The sequence below is a fragment of the Myotis yumanensis genome, unplaced genomic scaffold (assembly GCF_028538775.1).
Source record: "Myotis yumanensis isolate MYYU_CA2020_CCGP unplaced genomic scaffold, mMyoYum1.0.hap1 SCAF_3, whole genome shotgun sequence".
Taxonomy (NCBI): Eukaryota; Metazoa; Chordata; class Mammalia; order Chiroptera; family Vespertilionidae; genus Myotis; species Myotis yumanensis.
Genome location: NW_027223754.1, coordinates 43,248,812 through 43,262,933, shown reverse-complemented (window position 1 = coordinate 43,262,933; position 14,122 = coordinate 43,248,812). Strand labels below are relative to the sequence as shown.

The following is a 14,122-nucleotide window of genomic DNA, read 5'->3' as shown; positions in this document are numbered from 1 at the left end:
TAGAGTTCTATTGATAAGACAAAGGAAAGTGCTCTTACTTGGGAGATTACTTTTTCTATGCCACATGAGCCAATTTTTGCTACTTAGTGTTTATTTGCAGTCCTTTGGATTATTGGGCACTGAGTTGTTTTTAGCAGATTCTTCCAGCCACCCTGTGGAGGTTGGATTATCCCGCAGAGACAGTATGAGAGCCCATTCAGGGAGCATTAATGGTGACAAGGAAGAACCCTGGGCCCTTCTTCGAGATGCCTGTCTCAATCAGAGAAGGGAAGCGATGGCTTTCCCTGCAGGTACCACCATAGTGAAATCTCTGAGGTCGCCATCCTTCTGCTCCCACCGAACGCCCCTGAGAACCCCTGTAGTGCTAAAACAAGAAGAGGCTGGCAAACTCGGGCCATAACCTGTCAACGGGGCAAAAGCGAGGTACTGAAAAGTTGTAAAAGGAAGCAACAAGTGAAAGGAGGAATATTTATGTACATGTACTTACATGCAGATGTACACATGACTGAATGGATATACATGTGTCTGTGAGAGTAGACATGAAAGGTATGGAAACCAAAGTAGAAAGTCAGAATCTCAAAGATGACCTGAAGAAATAATACTCATTTCAGAGTGTGAAGTGTTCTCTGAAACGAGTATGAGATAGAATAAGATACTGAAACAGAAGAGAAAGAAAGTCAGTTTCACACTGAAGAATGGTAGATTAATTAAAATATTTAATCTTTCCAATTTCTCCAATATATTGCTAAATTCAATTAGTAGACCATGGTTTATAAATGGAATGTTATACTGTTTATATTGTTTACATAAAGCTTAGCTAATTCCTAAATAAATCTATTTACCTAAAAAAGGCAGAAATGGAAACAGATTGGCCCAAACGGGAAAGGAAAGTAGGCACTGAGCAACAAGCTAGAAGTACACATGTCTAGATACTAAACATATGTAAGATTATAATAAGAATTTCTGTGGATTACGGTAACAGTCTACAGAACGCTTTGATCTGCTTGGGGACACTTAGATGTTGCATTCCTTATTTTAGAGAACATTTAAGTACCAGGAAATCTGGTTCCTTGATAAACCACAGAACCATTTCCCTCTCCTGCTTCTTTAGTTTCCCCTTCTACACACTGGTTAATTCACATCTGTATCCAAACACATCTGAGTATCTCCCACATCAAAAAAAACCAACATTTCCCCTCGATCCCACATTTCCCTCCAGGTAATGCCTCATGTCCCTGCTCTCCTTCCCAGAAAACACATAAATGTCTGTAATCCACATGACCATGTCCTCGCCTGACTCTCAGCTCAGCTCACTCCATTCAGAATTCTGTCCCCACCCATCCACCCAAGCTACTATGTCAAAGTTCCCCAATAGCCATAGTGATAACAACAATCATTCTCAGCCTTCATCTTACTCTGTGTCTCAGGAACATTGGCTACAACTGACTAGTGTCTCCTTTTTGAAACACTTATTTCCCTTGGTTTCCATGATCACACACTCCACGGGTTTCTCTCCTGCCTCCATAACTGCTATTTCTAACTCTCCTCAGCTGTTCCTCCTGAGCTCCCAAAATGCAAACTCTGGCCATAACCTGTTGACAGGGCTATAAACTGTTGGGAGAGCCTTGGAGCTGGCCCTTAGCTATCCTCTCTTCTCTGTCTAGGTGACCTCACCCCACCGAGCTCTGCTAACAACTCCCATGTTTCTATCCCCAGCCTGGGCCTCCACCTTGACCTCCAGACCTCCAGCATCTTCACTTGTATGGCAATTGTATGTGTGACTCAAGTTTACCCATGGCCAACATAGACTCTCCATTCTCCTTCCTCTCTCAACCTGCCTCCTGCCCCTAGGCTTCTCCTCTTGGGAAACATCATTGCCATTCACCCAAACATACAGGCAAAAACCCAGGATCGGCTTTGCTTCATCTCTGTGGGCTGTACCTCAAATATACCCTCTCTATCTTTACTTCTTCCATCTTTCCTGGTACCATCGTGGTCCAGTTGCCACCTTCTCTCACCTAGGCTACTCTTGCAGCCTCCTCACTCTTCTACCCGCTTCCACCACTGCCCCTACAGTTTATGCTCCACCAGCAGCTAAAGGGGTCATTCTTAGGTACAAATTAGATTGTGTCTCCCTCTCCTCCCCCCATACTTAAAATCCTCCCATGGCTTCCCATTACACTTATAAAAACACTCACATTCCTACTCAGGGCATTCAAGGGACTTGGCCTCTTCCGCTCCAATGACACCACATATCACTGCCTTGCTCCCTCTACTCCACCAACCTTCTGTCTGGTCCTCAAACACACTGTCCTACCTACCCCTCATATCTCTCACCTTCAGAGTTCCCCTGACCTAGAACATTCATTTCTCAGATTTTCCCCAAACTGGGATCTACTCATCATTGTGGTTTCTGATCAAATATTACCTCCTCGGTGAAGCCTTTGCTGATTACCCAAGAGTCATTCTCCATCCCATTCTCATGACTTATTTTCTTCATTGCACTTGCCACCATTTTAAAAGAATCATTCATTCATTTAAGCATGTTTCCTCTGCCCCTCCCATTAGAATGCAGGAGTGAGTCTGCTTCACTTGGGGCTGTATCCCCACCCCTAGCACAGTGCCTGGCACATAGTAGGGGCTCAATATTTACTTCATGAATGGACAAGGACAGCGATACTTCCTTTTAAAAGGATTGAGAAATGCACTAGAAAAAGAAAAAAATTACCAGAAAGAAAACAGCTCATTAAAGTTGAGCTCATTACTTACCAAGGTGAGAATCTTCAGGGTGACGGCGCTGAATATGACTTTGTAGAAAGGCTTGGTTCATAAAGGCCTTGTCACAAAAATGGCACTGAAAAGGAGATAGTAACAAATCAAAGTGGCCTTAACGAGTGTCCTTCACCTAATGTCTATTAAAATCCAGGCACCTGGAGCACTACCTCTTGGGGGCTTTCCCCCAAAAGATCTCATCCTGGCAAGGGATACTGAAAGTATGACTAAAAAGACAAATATAAAACAAGGGCGTTCTGGAAACTATCACTGAACAGTTAAAGTAGCCCATCATGCTGCTTTCTGGAATCCCTAGCACTGCTCCCATTAGACTTGTGGTGCCTAGCCTATCACCACCACCTTGTGGGGACACTCCAGCAATGCTAGTCTTCGTTCGTCTCTCAAGTGGACCAACCTCAGAGCCTTTGCATGGGCTGGTTCCCTGCCTGAACCTTCCCTAGATCTTCCCCTGACTGACCCCTACTTGACATTCAGGATGTCGTTTATGAAGCATTTTCTACACTGGGGATGAGTGGCACGTCCTCAACAAGATCTTCGAGGATGGTCCTTCTGCCGGTCACTGTCCCATCACATTGTCTTATTTTCATCATTGGACATCTCGCTAGTTAACATTTTCACATTTATTTACTTTCACTTGTTTATTGTCTCCTGCCTAATCCCTCTGGGTTCCTAAGAGCACTGACTCTTGTCTATATTATTCACAGCTTTGTCCCCGGAGGCCAGCATTAATAAACAATTAAACAAATGCTGTAGAAATATTTGGCCTCCTAAAATGAATTTACTGGGAGAAAAAAAATCAGTTCTACCAGATCTCTATTTTCCATTTAAACACTGATTCAAAATTTAAGCAAAAATTCAACTTGTTTTATTTATATCCTCACCCCTGGATTACTTTGAAATGAATCCTGGATATTACATATTTCATTTGTCAATATTTCAGAATTTATCTCTAAAAGGACTTCCTTGTTTTGTTTTGTTTTTTGGGGGGTTGTTTTTGTTGTTGCTGTTAATCCTCACCTGAGGATATTTTTTCCATTGCTTTTCAGAGAGCGTGGAAGGGAGGGAGGGGAAGAGAAAGAGAGAGAGAAACATTGATGTGAGAGAGACACATCGACTGGTTGCCTCCTGCATTCCCCCCCCCAACTCCCCCCCTACACACCCCTACACACACACTGGGGCAGGGAGCCAACCTGCGACCCAGGTATGTGCCCTTGACTGGGAATCAAACCTGTGACCCTTTGGTACCCAGGCCTACACTCAAACCACTTAGCCACACTGGTCATGGCATAAAAGGACTTTCTTTGAATACAATCATAATATCATTATTCTACCTTTTAAAACATGAATATTAATTCCTTTATATTCAACAAATATCCAACCATTTGTTTATTTTCCCCAATATTTCACACATTGTCTTAGAAAATATTTTTAGTTTGTTTTAAATCAGGATCCAAATAAAGCCATATTTTGCAATTGATTGTTACATCCCTTAATTCTCTTTTAGTCTATAGATTGCTACTCCGTCTCTTTTTTCCTTGCAATTCTTCTGCTGAAGAAACTGAACATTTGTCCTGCAGATTTTCTCTCAGTTTGGGTTCCACTGTTTCATCTCCATTGTGCTATTTACATGTTCGTCTATTCCTGTACTGCCTTACTCTTAGTATGGCTGCATCACAACGTCAAGTTCTAGTGTTCCAGAAAACTAGTGTTATGGCATATTTCTCAGCATTGCATTTCAGAGAATCTTCAAAGAATCTTTTCAGCCTTTTCTGCTTATGATGAATGCTCTAGTTGCCTCACAGTATTTTAGGGACTTCCCACATTGACTCAGGTGTAAGTGTGAACTCTGGGGCTATGCACAGCACTTGGGGGGGGGGGGGGGGGGGCGTGGATGAGAAATCGTAGAACAGTGGTTCTCAACCTTCTGGCCCTTTAAATATAGTTCCTCATGTTGTGACCCAACCATAAAATTATTTTCGTTGCTACTTCATAACTGTAATGTTGCTACTGTTATGAATCGTAATGTAAATATCTGATATGCAGGATGGTCTTAGGCGACCCCTGTGAAAGGGTTGCTGGACCACCAAAGGGGTCACGACCCACAGGTTGAGAACTGCTGTCCTAGAAGTAACTTTTAATTTCCAAAAATGAAAATAATATTTTAACTATTTTAATAACACACAACAGTCATGAGCTCAGAAGGGATTCCTATTCCAAACAGAGAAGACTGACATTTTTACTACTGTATGATGAAACTTCTGTATGACCAAAAAAAAACAACAACAAGACAAATCTAAGAGGTTTACAGTTTCTGGATGGGCAGGTAGGGAGCTTGAAAATCACCACTCCATCCTAACAACAAGTAAAAAGCTGGACAGACTGAAAAATCAATTCTTCCGGGATCTGTAAGAGAAGGGAGAACACAGGGCAAACCACTGCCCAAGCTTGGAGAGACCTGGAGTCACAGTTTACCAGAGCAGAGACTTAGCGGCAAAAAGCCCCAGAGGATCCAATGCAGGGTAAGAAAACCTAAACTGTAATTGACAAACTGCTTGAGGATGAGAGTGGATGGTTTGAGAGTTAAAAATTCCAGGGGAGAGAGGAACTTTCAACTTAATAAAGACTATCTACAAAAACCTATAGCTAACATCATACTTAATGGTGAGAAACTCAAAACTTCCCAGCTAAGATCAGGTACAAGGCAAGGATATCCCCTCACCACTGCTTTTCAACACCATACAATGCAATAAGACAAGAAAATGAAATAAAAGATATACAGACTGATAAGGAAGACACAGAAATGTCTTTGTTTGCAGACAACATGTCCATGTAGAAAGTCCAAAAGAATTGACAGAAAACTAATAACCAGGTATTTTAAAATTGCAGAATATAAGGTTAATATACTAAAAACAACTGTTTTTCTATATTTTAACATTGTAAGTGAAATTTGAAATTAAAAACACAATGCCATTTACATCAGCACTCCCCAAGAATGAAATATTTAGGTATAAATCTAACAAAATATGTACAAGATCTAAATAAGGAAAATTTCAAAATTCTGATGAACAAAATCAAAGAATTAAATGGATGTCCATGTTAATGGATAAGAAGACTCAAAATGGGAAGGTACCAGTTCTTCCCAATTTGATCTATAGATTCAATGCAATCCCAATCAAAATCCAGCAAGTTATTTTGTGATTCTAAATTTAACAAATTAACAAACTGATTCTAAATTTTATAGGAAGAAGTATAAGAGCCAGAATAGTCAACACAATATTGACAAAGAACAAAGTTGGAAGACTGATACTACCCAATTTTAAGACTTACTATGTAGATTTACAGTAATCAAGACACTGTTGTATTGTCTAAAAAATAGACAAATAAATCAATGGAACAGAGTAGAGTGCCCAGATATAAACCTATATAAATATAGTCTTCTGCTTTTTGACAAAGAAGCAAAAGCAATACAGGGGAACAAAGATAGTCTCTTCAACAATGGTGCTGGAACAAATGGACATCTATATATAAAGGGAAAAAATGGATCTAGACACAGAATTTATATACTGATACCCCGTGCAAATCTAACTCAAAGTGGATCACAGACCTAAATGTAAAATGCAAAACTATAAAATTCCTAGAAAATAACATAGGAGAAAACCTAGATGACCTTAGGTATGGTGATGCCTTCTTAGTTACAATGCCAAATACACACCCATGAAAAAATAATTGATAAGTAGAACTTCATTAAAATTAAAAACTTCTGCTCTGCAAAAGACAAAGTCAAGAGAATGAGAAGGCAAAACACAGACTGAGAGAAAATACTTGCAAAACACACAACTGGTAAAGAATTGCTATACAAACTATATAAAGAACTCTTAAAACTCAACAAGAAGAAAACAAATAACCCAACTAAAAAATGGGCCAAAGACCTTAATAGACACCTCACCAGAGGAAAGATATAGATGGCAAATAAGCATATGAAATGATGTTTCACATAATATGCCATCAAGGAAATGCAAATTTAAGCAATGGGATACCACCACACACCTATTAGAATGGCCAAAATATTGACCACTGACAAAATGGTGGTGAGAATGTGGAGCAGCCAGAACTCTCATTCACTGCTGATGGAAATGCAACATGGAAGAGCCACTTTGACAGTTTCATACAACACTAAACACAGTCTTAGCATACAACCCAGCAATCACGTTCCTTGTCATTTACTCAAAGGAATTAAAAATTTATGGCCACACAAAAACCTTCATAAAGATGTTTATAGAAACTTTCTTAATAATTGCCCAAGCATGGAAGCAACCAGGGTGTTCTTCAGTAGGTGAATGAATAAACTATGGTCCAACTAGATAACGGAATATTACTCAACACTAAAAAGAAATGAGCCAGCAAACCTTGAAGCGACATGGAAGAACCTGAAATGGCCTGGCCAGTATGGCTCAGTTGGTTGAGCATCAATCATGTACCAAGAGGTCCTGGGTTTGATTCCCGGTCAGAGAACATGCCCCCAGATCTTCAGTAGGGGGCATGCAGGAGGTAGCTGATTGATGTTTCTCTTTCATTGATGTTTCTATCTCTCCCTCTCCCTACCTCTCTCTCTAAAATCAATACAAACACATTTATTAAAAACCTGAAATGCATATTACTAAGTATAAGAAGCCAATATGAAAATGCTATATCCTGTATGAGCCCAACTATAGGACATTCTGGAAAAGGCAAAAGTATGGAAACAGTAAAAAGATCAGTAGTTGCCAGTTTTGGAGGGCAAGGAGGATGAATAGGCAGAGCACAGAGGATTTTTAGGGCAATGAGAATACTCCGTATACTACCAAAATGATGGATATAGGTCATTAAACATTTGTCAAAACCCATAGAATATACAACACAAGAGCAAACCATAAGTATACTCTGAACTTTGGGTGATAATGATGTGTCAATATAGGCTCATCAATTGCAATAAATTTCCACTATGGTGGAGGATATTGATAATGGAGGAAGCTACGCATGTGTGGGGGCAAGAGAGTATATGGGAACTTTCTGTACCTTCCCCTCAATTTTGCTATGAACTTAAAATTTCATAGCACTGAAATTCATTAGTTGGGTTATTTGGCCCATTTTTTAGTTGGGTTATTTGTTTTCTTTACCAGTTGTGTGTTTTTCATAGAAAACACTCACACGTAAGTTCACATAAAAACCTGCATGTGAATGTTCATATCAGAATTATTCATAATAGCCAAACACTGGAACCAGGCAAAACATCATTCAAAGGTTAAAGGTTAACAAACTTTGATACATGTACACAATGGAATACTAGCCACTTGAATAAATTGTTGATACACATCAACAACTTGGTCTGTCAGGCCCCAAAGCCAACACTATCTGACCTACCATCACTGTGCTTTATAACAGATCTTATAGTAATTAGAAGCTTAATAAAAGTCAGATCATGCTTTTCAATGAGAAGTATCAAGAGGTTTAGAAATCCTATTTCTTGCACAAAGACTCTGCCTTAGAAATAAGATTAACAACAGAAAAGAAATGTTTTTTATCTTTAAAATACTCTCGTTATATTAGTGAGTTTTCTTGTTCCTAGGAAATATACACATTGAAATATGTAGGAGTCTGCAACTTAATGTCAAATGGTTCAATAATATGTATAGAAGCAAAGGAAATAAGCAAATGTTAAAAACTGATGAATTTGGTTAAAGGGTATATGGAAGTTCTTTGCACTATTGTTGCAATTTTTCTGTAAATGTGAAAATATTTTGAAAAAAATGAGAAAAATTCACAAATGTAATAATTCCAGATCTTGGGGGGCCGATCTCAGTTGCAATTTGTACATGGTTTATTTTTCATTACTCGGATTAGGAAAAGGAAACAGCTTCTTAAATAACCAGCATGTACCTGGCTTAAATAAAGCACTGCAGACCACGTTACTTGTTTAATCATTAATCCTATGGTACTCTAAAAGAAAATAATGAACCATGTCATCTGTTAGTTAACATTACTGTTTTGGTTCATTTAAATATGCTGTTTTTCTAATGTACAGTACAAATCTTTAAAAAAAAAAAAAGCAAACAACAAAAGAAGTGATATAAAGGGCTATCAATATCCCAATAGCTAGTGGGAACAGAGGTTTTGGGGGGTTATGAATTCTAATCACAACACACCTGGTAATAGCTGGCTTTGGCCTCCATCATCATCTGCTGGGTGGCGATCATCTTTTTCCTGCGCTTGCACTCTTCCTTGAGGAACTTGATCTCGCCGGCCTGCTTGCTGAGGAGCTCCTTGCTCTGCTCGCAGTTGGCCAGGCTCAGGTGCAGCCGCTCCTCCACGGCGTGCAGCTGCGAGGTGAGGAACTCCTGCGAGTGCATCAGGTACTCGATGGACAGCTGCGCCAGGCGGATGAGCTTCAGCAGCACGGGGTCCACCCCCGACTGGCAGTGCGGGCACTTCTCGTCCTCCAGCTTGCAGAAGGTGATGTTCATGATGTTCTCCTGCAGCGTGAGCACGTCCACGGCCCCCGCCACCTTGTCCACGTCGATGGCGCTCAGCCGCCGCCAGTCCACACTCTCCAGCCGCGGCCGGAACTGGAAGAAGGGCAGGGAACCCGTCGCCGCGCTGGGAGGGAAACAGGCCATGGCGGCCGCGCCCGCCGCGGCCCCTCCGGAGGCTTCAGAACCCTCGAGACCGTTGGTGAGTGGGTAGTAGACCTGCTTGTGGAAGGGCTGTGGGAGGGAGACACGGCGGCAGTGGCAGGGGAGCTGAGTCCCGCGGCCCCGCCTCCCGCGGCCGCCCCTAGCCCGGCGTCTGCAGACGGGCGTCCAGGCCTCCAGCTCTTACCATGCTTGCAGCAAACTGGCCACCTCTGCTGGCATCGGAGGACAGGGTGCACACGGCTACTGGGCCCGAGCCGCCTCCCGGACCGCCGCCGCCCAGCTCCTCACGATCAGGAGAAAGCCAGCTCTCTGGAGGCGGCGGCGGTGGAGGCAGCGGCCTAAGCTCTGAGCGTCTCCGCCGTTGCTATGGCAGCGTCCCCGGCCCCGGGGACTGGGAGCAAAGGGCGCGCCGGCCCCCCCTCGTGGTCAGCGAGCGCCCAGGGACCTGTGGGACCAGAGAAGAACTCCTGGACGAGCCTGAGTGGACACACGCGTCCACCCAGAGAGGGCACCTCCTGAGCGTCCGCTCCCCGGGGTACCACCCTCCCTGGCCTTTGGGCAGGACGTGCCATGTCCCTAAAGCCCAGGGATGCACATCGCAGGGCCCTGTGGGTCCCAGTTGCCATACTGAGGTTATTCACTGCTATTTTCGCTTTAGGTTTTGTGATCAGAAATAGCTATTCATCCTTATTTTTTACACATCATTTAGAAAACATTAAGCAACGAAACTGTAAAATTAACTGGGATATAGGGGGACTGGCTGCCAAAGGGCACAAAGACACTTTGGAGTATAATAAACAATATTCTATATTTTGATTGTTTTGTTGATTCCCCAGCCATGTACATTTGACAAAATTCATCAAATGTATTCACCGAAAATAAGGGTGCATTTTGTATAGGATACCTCAATAAATTTATGGTATAGTTAATTGTATTTGATGATACGCTTTCTACATATCTTACATGAAAGATACTTTTTTAAATGGACTCTTTCTTCTTCTGTGGGTTGGCCACCTAAGTTATCATTCTGATAGAAGTACAAACCAAAAAACTTCCCCGAATATTTAATATGTTGTCTTTCCAAAAGGATGTATTTTTCAAAATGTGAAGGTAAAAAAAAAATACATGGAGGGGAACTTTAACCATCAGCTTTACCATCAAGTTTTACGGGGCTCTGGTATCTACCTTACAAACTCGTGTGGCAGCTGCATTCTGTTTTTTGGAGAGGCTAAAAAATTTCTAGCAGCAACTTGTAGACCTCGGGCCTCTCATTCTTGGGGTCTTCTGAGGGCTGCCTGTGGCTACCACAGAGATCAATGAGCTGAGGAAAAGCCAGACATTCCTCAATCCACCAGGGAGCCTGGCTTGGACCAACCATCAGGAAAACTTTTGTCTTTCCTAACAGCCAAAGAACAGAGGAAAGAAAAATACAATTCAGAGTAACCAGAAGCATAGCTGTAATATCCAATATTTTTACCACTTTCCAGATATTGTCACTACAAATAAACTGACATAAAAGCATCCAGGAAACAAGCATACGCTTCCTATGACTTCATAGAAACCATACATCCAAATAACATTTAATGGAACTGGGGGGCGGGGGACGGGGGACAGCTATTACGGATTCACTGCACCTAGCATAAAAAAGTCTTAAAGATCTAGGTTCAAAGTTTGAGTCTTCCATTTACTTGCCGCCTGGCCTAGAACAAGTTATGTCAGCACTACTAGGCCTCAGTTCAAAGGGGATCAGGATACCGACCTGGCAGGTCTGTAGGCTGTGGACTCCATCCACTGGGCTGCAGGATCAGCGGGAACAAGGGCCGAGGTCTCTCTTGCTCACCGTTATATTCCCAGCACCTAGCATAGGACAGACAGGCAGACAGAGGCGTTAAGAATTCGCCGAAGGAACGCGTGGATAAAGAAGGACCCATGAATTAGGCGCTTAAAGTAAATGTCAGCTTCCGCCCCTTATCCCTGTATTTTCTGCCGCGCTCTAGGACCAAGCCCTTGGAGCTGAACGTGGGAGACTGTCCACAGGCCCCCACTGCAGTCTAGGGAGGAGGCACGCGGGCCAGAGACACCCATTTCTTTTCGCCGCAGCCACTCTGGTCCCATTCTGGCGCCACGGGGCTGGCCATCCTCGCTCCTTGATTGAATCTGGTCCGCAAGATGGCCGGACCAGGAATGAAGGGGGCACGCTTTCCCGTTCCCTCTGTCTCCCATCCCCCAGCAGGGCCGCCAGCGGGGCAGGCGCCTGAACCCGCAAAGACAAAGGTCGGGAGCCGCTGGCTCTCCTGGGGCCTTGGCGTCGCCCCTTTGAGGGCGAATGGGAACGGGGGCTGCGGCAGCCATGCTAGCGGGGTCTGCAGCGCCTCTGCTCACAGCCTGGGGAGCGGGAAGAGGACCCGGCTGCACGGACCCCCAGACGCCCCATCTGCCGCGGACTCCCCGGAGCGCCTGGCGCATCCCAGGCCTCGGCTCACCCCAGCTGCGCGCTCCTGGGCGGGCGCCGGGCGCTGCCAGCGGCCGGGGGCGATGCCGGGGACCCAGACCCCAGGTGCGCTGCTAGTGCGGGCAGGTCCACAGTGGCCCGGGAGCAGCTGAGCGGGAAGCGGCGAGCCGGCTCCTTGCAAGATGTAGGTTGAAGCCTGTCTGGTCTGGGCAAGTTGTGACAAGGCAGCCGGCAGGCTCTGCTCCGGGCCCTCCCAGATTCCAGGCCGCTGACGCCTCTGGATCCCCCACCCCCCTCCCGCCCCCCTCCCCTCCGCGATCTTTCTCTGGCCTCTTCTCTCCGCTTCCCAGCTCTTCTGGCAGCTGGGCGGGACCTTGCATGTCTAGACTGCAGCGATAAAACGCGCTCGGCCAATCCGGCTGTTGGTGCAGACACGTGGTGCCGGGCCCACTCGGATGCGGGTGTGGGATGCTCGCTCCAAGGAGGTTTTTCAAAGAGAAACCAGATTCACTCTAACCCTGCAGTTGGCCTGGCCTTCAGCTAGCTAATGTCATATAGGGGCTTTACGTGAATTCACTCCCAAGAAGAGACTCTTTTTAATCGCAGAAATGTGCAAATGCAAGGGACCTTGAAGAGGCAGCGTAGTGCAGCCCTGCATTTGAGTGACGTGTGACGTGGAAAACGGATTAGGCAACTTTGCAAGTGAAGCACACTAGGTTTCGGCGTCTCTCACTTATGCCCACTTTAGGAGGAGGCATAGGTCTCTGTTTGTTGAAAGTGCCACGGTGTGGGGAGAAGGGAGTTGTGGGTAAGAGTAGTGTGACCATTTATTTAACCTACTCGTAAAGTTGGAACATATGGTCTGACAACGGGGCAAAATTCAGTATTTTAAAATAATGAGTAATCCAGAAAGCATGCATTTTTAACAGTCATTTTAACAACCATGAGGTTGACTCAGATTGAGAAATTTGATGCATCTTTTGCAAAATCTTAGTGTCTGCTGTAGCAAAAGAAAATGATTCTTCAATTAAAAAATGAGTAACTACAGATTTTTTTCTGTACAACAACAGGTTACTTGTGCTTTGTCCTGACTGACTCAACTTTGTACCATACTTTATTTAGCAAAATTCTTCCAACGTGGTAATACAGCACTAAGTATTTATGTTGAATTCCATGCTTTCGTTTTTACTGGAAATCATAAGGCCTAGGACAGCCTTGGTGGGATTTTAAAATTTGTCTAATTTTAAAGTGCTTAAATTTGAAAGAGAATCCAAGATCCGTCTAAAAATCCTCCATAGTGGTATGGCAAATATTTCTAGATAGAAATTTCAGGTACTATAAGGTAAATAAGGCCAATATCCTTTGAGGTAGGTGTGTGGGTGTGGGTGTGTGTGTGTGTGTGTGTGTGTGTGTAAGATGATTGCTTAATTAACACTGTTTGATGATACACCATTTGAGTTCCTTGCATTCCCCATTCCCCATTGTCAATATATTATCCCACATATGCAGAGTTGGAAGAAAGAAGATAAACCAGTTGACATGGCATAGCAGCAACCATACATTCTTCATCCTTTTAAACCGTTTATACCAGTTATCACAGCTGATTGGGGAGTGACTGTGATAATTAATTAAAATTTTTAATTATTTGGGTATCTTTCTTCTCCACCAGACTGAGATCCTCAAGTGTTTAGCACATTGAGCAAATTTAGTATGTGCTCAAATAAATATTTGGTTTTGTAGACAGACATGATCCTTAAAAAGGGGAAATATTGATGAATATTGATTATACTTATGGGAAGCAAATAAAAATGTAGCTGAATTTATTTCAATTTTTTGTTCCTATTTCTCTTGTTTGAAAATAGCAAGTATGAGAAAATTTCTAGTCACAACTTTCAATGTGTCAAGTGGCTGTTGAGATAGCAGTGGCTACACTGGCTTTTTTATCAGAGGATCAAAGTCCTGAACTTAACAGTTCCAATGCTGCACTCAGCACCCCACACTCCTTTAACTCCTTCAATGATTTGCAAGCATCTAACTGGGTGCAATTACCTTTTTGCTTGAACTACCTATAATGGCTTTGACATCTACACTAAAGGCACACTGTTATCCCATACCAGTCTATATTTTTTATTACTAAAATAAATGTTCGTATTAAATATGTGAGGAGGTGCCTGGACTAGATGAGCATAATCCATCCAAACCTTTA

At 43.3% G+C, this 14,122-nt stretch overlaps 1 protein-coding gene across 4 annotated transcripts in view; it reads right to left on the bottom strand.

Annotated features, from left to right (window-relative positions):
• DZIP1 (DAZ interacting zinc finger protein 1) overlaps positions 1-14,122 on the bottom strand; it is a 72,806-nt gene that overhangs the window by 43,090 nt on the left and 15,594 nt on the right. For 2 of the 4 annotated variants that reach the window (XM_070408746.1, XM_070408750.1), the window contains exons 1-6: positions 11,948-12,200; positions 11,224-11,321; positions 10,650-10,862; positions 9,649-9,909; positions 8,976-9,533; positions 2,770-2,854 (exon numbers count right to left, since the gene is read on the bottom strand). In XM_070408746.1, the coding sequence (XP_070264847.1) occupies positions 2,770-2,854; positions 8,976-9,533; positions 9,649-9,651 (646 nt within the window). In that variant the 5' untranslated portion in view covers positions 9,652-9,909; positions 10,650-10,862; positions 11,224-11,321; positions 11,948-12,200. Of the gene's footprint in view, positions 1-2,769; positions 2,855-8,975; positions 9,534-9,648; positions 9,910-10,649; positions 10,863-11,223; positions 11,322-11,947; positions 12,201-14,122 lie in introns of those variants that run through there. The other 2 variants (XM_070408747.1, XM_070408749.1) reach the window with 2 other exon arrangements.